We start from the raw sequence: 7793 nt of genomic DNA on the forward strand, positions 1-7793 counted from the left end.
CCATACCCAATAAAGGCATAAGCAAAGTAATTTAAAAAAATTCACACACGACGAACACCAAACAACACTACAATAACTTTGACACAACAAAAACAATCATCAACTCACTGAAAACTATTCCTGTAAACGTACAGTCAACACAAATACCTAACGTGCCAAGGACTAACAAGCAACTACACCCGGGTCGACAGAAGCGTCCGATCCCACGCGTCGGCTTTGACCCGTGACGTAAGGGTGTTGTCGTGTGTGACGTCATGATGGCGCGGAGTTTGGTTTGAGTGTGGCTGTCTCCAGTTCTGTTTTATCTTATTTTATTTACTTTTCTGATCTCTTTGTTCTATCTCGTGAGATTTTTTTTTTTAAATTTAAAAACACTTATTACTTATTTTAATTATCTGTTTCCTCCAATTTCTGTTTTAGTTTATTATATTTATCTTTCTGATCTGTTCGTTCTATCCCGTGAGATTTTTTTTTTAAAAAGACAAAAAACACTAATCAGCTACTGAAGCATCTTTATCTTCTATGGGTTGCAGGGGTTACGACCCCTGGGGAGGTGGGCAGGTATTCATGCATGGCTGTCTTCACTTACACGTTGTAGCTACATAAGGCGTCTAAATTTGTTTATATTTAGTTTGCCCCCCCCACCCCCCCACCCAAAACACCCCATTTCCGGCACTTGTCCCGTTAGTGTCATTAGGCTTCTTGTGGAAAGTGTGTGTGTTTGTTTTTGTTTCCGCCATATTTGTGACGTCATGGGTCAAAGCAGACGGGCGGGATCGGACGCTTCCGTATTTCCCTACACCCTATACACCACATAACACGCAACCCATAAAGACACCAACACTTCACACTCACAAACTAAACTCCGTGCCATCGTGACATCACACACCACACCAGGATTACATCACAGGTCAAAGCCAATGGGTGGAATCGGACGTTTCCATTGATGTATAGCGGGCAAAACCCTTACGACTCCATGTTGAGAGGGATTCACTTGCTCTAACGCCTCTTAACAAAATTCTACAAAGTGCCCATATGGAGTGTATGAATAATAAATTTAAAAAAAGAAACATAGGAAATGGATTAAAAATAAGAAATACTATACAGTGAAGTTACATTATTTAAAATACTAAATACAGTAAAACTTTTGAAAGGGCTTACTACTAGCACTGTAACCTACAATAACGTGAAACAAATTAGCCTAACATATAATGTGTAAAATGCAGGGTGTAAATATTATGTAGTACTTTGTTTACAGTTTCATGCAAACTTTGTCAACCCTGATTGTACTGAAAAATGTTCAAAGGTGACAAAGTCTTGTATACGCCATTTTGTTCGAAGTTTTAATTTGTTACTTGCTGAATCTCTGAATCGTGTGTGGTGTGAATATGAATGATGACCGCATTCTGAGTGGTAGTCATATTATGCCCAAAAAATCAGGGCTTCTCAATCATGGAAGTGGACACCATACATACATTAGCTCTATTCTTTTATACAGTATTAATATCATGCAAAAAAGAATTCAGGGATTCTCAGTTAAGGAAGAGAGCTCTACACATATATTAGCGCTATTTACAATACTGTACCGTTTGGTAATTTAAATTAACGTTCACAATCAAAAGCAGATTTCAACTAAAATGACCAACTGTGTAAAATCATCTTAAAAACCAATTTCATACAAACACTTGTTCTTAGTCGCATGAACTGTCAGAATTAATTACGACATAGGCCTACCTTTTAGGAACTTCGATGGGTTTCAGAAACGTATCTTTGCCTTGATAAGCGAATCTACCGTATCTAAAAGTCTGTTTCACAAAACTAGGCAAACGTTTCTCAACTGTATTCATAAGGCTTCCCAAAACTATCATCACCAGAGTTAATAACGCAAATCCAATTTTTAGCAAGTTTAGATCAAGCATTGTGAACGCTCGACTTCACAACGGCCAGCAACACAGCAATGACTTCTCGTGAAAGAGGTATAAAAACTTGGTGAAAGGTGGTTTTCTTTTCCGTACTACTAACACACTTTTCCCAGTCCGCAACTCATTATCTACAGAATGAGAGTAACGCATTATTAACCTCTCGAACGTGATCGCCTGCGTAAATTACTTAACTCTGATAACAAGTAATAAAAAAACTGATACTAGGTATAGTTCAAAGTTTTCAAACGCTATTCATTTCAAACTAACACAAATATAAACAAACACAGTCCATGTGCGCCACACAGCACTAACCAAAGATGTTTAACGCTTGGATTGGAAGAAAGACCAAAATGCAACGTTCAATCCACATGCTACGATGTGACTGCGCCAAGAAGTTACGCAGAAGCTAGAATGCATCGTTCAAGGCACAGACCAGATATAACTTGGACCGCACATTTCCCCATCTATGCCGTGTTAACTCTTGAAATCAACATCCAGTCACATGACTCGGGGCAGAAAGCACAGTTCCTGTCATTACGCGCTGTGTGAAATGGAGCTGACACTTAGTTTCTCTCGTTTACAGCTGAAATCAAGCATTGATTTTAACAATTCATAGAACTGTAGTACTTCTCTTGCACATGTTGTAGTGCAGTTAACCGAGTTTCTCCGAAATTCCTGATAATAAAACAGTGATTAAGGTTTTTACATGTTGTCAAGTTGAGACGAATTGACAGCGCTTTTAATAAGCGACACAATGCTTTTCGGGTCTAGTGAAGCAGGGGCTTTGACCAATGACGCCATACATTACTCATAGATAGTAATGCCTTCACTTCGAGGCATAGTTAATAAAACAGTTCTGTGTTCCACATAAGCGCTATCATTGTACATTAAAATAATTTAATGTGAATCTAAAAGCGATCGCTTGGTATTCATTAAATTATTCATCGTGTAATTTAATTTAATTAATTGGTTGTTTTTTTATTGAAACGGTACTTAATTTTATTCGTAATGATATTGAGTTAATTTGGAGCATTAGTTTGTTACTGTAGAACAATTTTTAGTGTCTCATTTTCGTTTATAGGAATGGATTTGTCTGTTGCAATGAATCTTGACGATTTATGAGAAGCTATTGGCGAAGACATATTGACCACAATTTGTTTCTTGCAAATGTGTGGTCTTATTGCTGAATATGTCCGATGTCGTGAGTGCGGCGAACATATGCGCCTCAGCAGTGTATCAAGTCTCCGTCCTCACGACTTATTTGTATGGAGGTGCAGCAGAGGCCAGTTGTGGCGATCTATTAGGAGGGAAACGTGGTTCGAGATATCTAAGCTCGCCCTGAGAGACATAATGAAAATCACTTACTATTGGTGTTTAAGATACCCTGTGTGGCTCTGTGTGCATGAATGTCGTGTGAGTAAGCGTACGTAGTGGACTGGTACTCGTTTTGTAGGGAAGTTTGTGGGGAATATATGAAATATAGGGGGCCGTTGGGGGGGGGGGGGGGGACCGGGTGTTATGGTCGAAATTGACGAGTCGCAATTTGGGAAAAGGAAGTACAAGAGGGGGGAACCTCCGGTGGGATTATGGGTGTGGGGGGCAGTAGTTTCAAAAATGGCTTCAAATGGCTCTGAGCACTGTGGAACTTAACATCTGAGGTCATCAGTCCCCTAGAACGTAGAGCTATTTAAACCTGACTAACCTAAGGACATCACACACATCCATGCCCGAGGCAGGATTCGAACCTGCGACCGTAGAGGTCGCGCGGTTCCAGAGAGAAGCGCATAGAACCGCTCGGCCACCGCGGCCGGCGGCAGTAGTTTCAGGTCAGCATTGTGACGATGTAGTGTTCAGAGTAGTACCAAATAGAAGTAAGGACGTATGGTTACGTTAATTGAAGATAAGGTTGCAGAGGGTTCTATTGTTATTTCAGACAGGTTTTTTTCGTATAGGGATTTAGGGGATAGGGGTTATCAACATCTTGTAGTAAACCACAACATTGAATTTAGATCATTATCCACAGGCGCCTGCACTAACAGTATAGAGGGGTACTGGTCAGCGGTGAAATCTCTTATAGGGAAAGGGAAATGCCAGATTTCGACACTTCAAAGCCACCTACAAGAGTATTCGTAATGTTGTTCAAATGGTTCAAATGGTTCTGAGCACTATGGGACTTAACTTCTGAGGTTATCAGTCCCCTACAAATTATAACTACTTAAACCTAACTAACCTAAGGACATCACACACATCCATGCCCGAGGCAGGATTCGAACCTGCTACCTTAGCGGTCGCGCGGTTCCAGACTGTAGCGCCTAGAACCGCTCGGCCACTCCGGCCAGCCGTAAAGTTATGTTCGTTGTGAGTGTGGGTATGTGATTTTCGATACTGTCTGTCTAGGCGAGCTTCGGTTATTCCTCGATATTTCCGTGTGGTAAGTTCACTTTTCCATTTGCTTCTTTCACTGTATTTCACTATTTTGACATTTCACTATTTTATTCCACCAATGTGTGTATTTTCGTGTTGTGAAGTACGTAATAGAAATTTCTCAGCTGCCGATCTTCTTTCGTTTCCCAGCACTAGTATCAGTACGACATTTTCGAATATGTACTTGCTATATTAAAGGCGAAATCCCCGACACAACTAAAATTTGTATCCCGTCCTTCACTCCCCCTTTACACTGATAATATATATGTCAATTGGCGAGCAAGATACAAATTTTGCGTATAGCTATATAGCTCAAGTAACGAATGGGATACTATTAGCGTTCAAGGCAACAAAAAAACTGTACCCCATAGTGAAATACGGGATACAAGTTGTACATGTGCCGTCTTTTTGTGTCCATGTAGTTCAATTGAGGTACAGGTTCCAAATGTAACGTACGTCTGTTTCCACCTTTTCGTTACCAGTGTACATATATAGAGGTCAACGGAAGTCTCGTATACATGTATTACATACGTAGGTCTTTCTTTCAACAGTAGTACTGTTATGTACGTAAGAAAAGACTGTTAGTAATAGCGGAGATGAAATAAACAATACATCTACAATTTGTATCCCGTGTTCCATTTAGGGTTTACTGAAGCGGATGATACATCGTTCAAGTGAAGGACAGGACAGTAATGCTAGTGAAAACGAAGAAATCGACTTACGACAAACTGGTATTCTGTACTGTACTTAAGCAACACACATCAAATGGGCTTTTAGTTTCTATCGGGTGTTTCATTTACGTTTTAGTGAAGCAAGGGATAGATAGTTCAAGTGAACAACGGGACAGCAATGCTAGTTAAAACTAAGAAATCGACGTACGCTAAACTTGTATCCCGTACTGCACTTAAACAATACAGTTCGAAAGAGTTTCGAGATACAACTGACATACATGTAACGTGATGTATTCTTTGCTACTAATATATTTCATTCATTTCTTTCCATTGTATTTTGCGGAGAAATACTAAGATACAAACACGCGATATCGTTAACATGAAAATACTACAGGCCCTTATATATGCGAAGTACAGTTTTTCTCTCTTGCATTCCTTTGTTTCTGAACATTCTTCTCAGCTCTTTCATCTTTGTAATACATGCTCTCTGGCCAATTCTGACGCCATTGGTCAAAGCTGACGGGTTGTATCCCCTGCTAAACTAGACCCATTCGTTTGTGCGCATAATGTCAGGTATTTACACATGATAAGCACAAATTTTTTCTTACTTTTGCTTAGTCCAGTACAGACACCAAAACGATATCAAGATAGGAAGCTTATATATTACAAAACGTTGATTATACAGTTGTAGTGGGCTAGATATTAATGACATGTCGTCTCAAAATCTTAGTCATTCGCCAAGTTTTAGATCCAAGGACTACAGCCTAACTTTCAACTAATGGAAATACCTCTGCAAGTATTTTAAAGTAATTCACTTACACAACTGAGATTTTCGTCACTTTGCCTAATCTGTAGGATACAAAGCTAGACTAATTGAGCTCGTGTGAAGGTCTTTACTTCTGTACCTGTTAAAATGCACAACATTTGATCCGTAACAAAAACGTTATAAATTGTGCACTATAAATGCGTAATGACATGCTCGGCTTCATGCACTGAGTCACGTGAGTTAGATGTTGGTTTGAGTAAAATGACGTTATGTGCAGTTTATGTTATCTGTGGTCTGTGGTTCAAGGCATGGAATCTCCATGCATCAAGCAGGTTAGGATAAGGGAGATGGCGTTATCTATGCGTAATATAGCAGAAAACTCGAAAAGACCGTACAGTCGTATTTTCTGTTTACTTTCTGCTGCAGCAAATCTATAGAATTTCTTTTAGTTGTTCCTTGCTCTCTCCAGCAATTTAACTTAGCGTACCTCTTCATTATTTAACTAGCATTTCCGGAAAGTAGCGTAAAGTTTAACTTGTTGTTTCAGAAACTTTGCACTTTTGTTTTTGTTTACACACAGTTGCGTATAGGCCAAATTTGTGTAACCATATTTTCGTGTTTATCTGTAATTTAACTGACTTATTCTTAATAAATTATTACGTTTATCATGAGTGAAAAGTGCTTGACTTGCCGTAGAATAGTTAGGTCGGGGCTTTGGTGTGATGGGCGCTGTAGTTTTTTCCATGTGGGTGACTGTAGTGGCGTGGGAATAGGGGAAGTAAATGAGACTCATCAGTGGTTTTGTAGGATTTGTAGTAGAGATAGGAAGATACTGGAACAGGAGGGGAAAATTGCTGCCCTTCAGGCTGAGTTAGACAAGGCCAGGGGAGGTCTTGACAGGTTAAGGAGGGAGAAGGGTAAAGAGAGGTGGGAAGTGGCAACAGGCAACAGGAGGAACAGGCCTAGAACTTTGTCTGACAGCTTTATGGTGAATGTGGAAAATAGATTTGACCTGTTGCTTCAGTTAGAAGCTGGTGAGCCTCAAGCAGTTACAGGTGTAGACAGGGCACAACAAACTTTCAGCAGCAAATTGAAAAGTAAGAATGTAGGGAAATCAGTAAAGAGAAAGAAAGTTTTGTTGTTAGGTAGTTCCCATGGAAGAGGTGTTGGCCAACTCTTGCAGGATGAACTAGGATCAGAATACCAGGTCACCAATTTTTTTAAACCTAGTGCTGGTCTGGAGCAGGTGACTGAGGATTTAGGATCACTTTGCAAAGATTTCACTAAGGAAGACACCGTGGTTATAGTGGGTGGGGCAGGTAACAGTATTGACAGAGATCCTGGGTACAGCATAGAGTGTGACCTGGCGAAGATTGCATCAGCATCGAAGCATACCAGTGTTGAGTTTGTATCTGTTCTTGGGCGCCATGACCGACCTCATTTGAACTCTTCTGTCAAGAGAGTTAATTTGGAGCTGGAACGGCTGCTCATGTCGGGTGCAGGGTCACACATTGGTGTGGTTCATGTTGATTCTATCAGTAGGTGGGATTATACTAGGCATGGCCTTCACCTCAACAGGAAGGGGAAGGATAAATTGGCTGGGGAAATAGCAGGAATGTTAAAGGGGGGAGGCACTGTCATGAGTGGTAAAATACCAGTGGTTATAGGATTCAGAAAAGACCCTTTTTTAGGGTAGGGAGGACAGAAAGAAAACAAATTTTAAGAGAGGTTAGAACTGAGACAAACCTTCAGTTTGAGAAAGAAATCAAAAAACTTAATTCCAGCTTATTACATCAACATAAACAGCCATTGGTTAAGAATTTTCAACTGTCAGCAGATATTTTAACTCCACCCAATTTTAACTCAGTCAGTGTGAAATGTCAGCTATCTTTATTGCATCAAAATATTCGAGGACTGAGAAATAAAATTAATGAATTAACTATCTGCATAGATGAATTAGAGTCTTCAAACCCAGCTGACATAATCTGCCTCTCCGAACATCATGTGACC

General features: G+C 40.0%; 1 protein-coding gene across 1 annotated transcript in view; it reads right to left on the bottom strand.

The window, feature by feature from the left end:
- Nucleotides 1-2604, bottom strand: part of LOC126175438 (polyprenol reductase) — a 45409-nt gene extending 42805 nt beyond the window's left edge. The window contains exon 1 of the mRNA XM_049922239.1: nt 1735-2604. Within this exon, the coding sequence (XP_049778196.1) occupies nt 1735-1919 (185 nt within the window). The 5' untranslated portion in view covers nt 1920-2604. The remainder of the gene's footprint in view (nt 1-1734) is intronic.
- Between the last annotated feature and the right edge of the window lie 5189 nt (nt 2605-7793).

This window comes from Schistocerca cancellata, chromosome 3, assembly GCF_023864275.1.
Source record: "Schistocerca cancellata isolate TAMUIC-IGC-003103 chromosome 3, iqSchCanc2.1, whole genome shotgun sequence".
Lineage (NCBI taxonomy): Eukaryota > Metazoa > Arthropoda > Insecta > Orthoptera > Acrididae > Schistocerca > Schistocerca cancellata.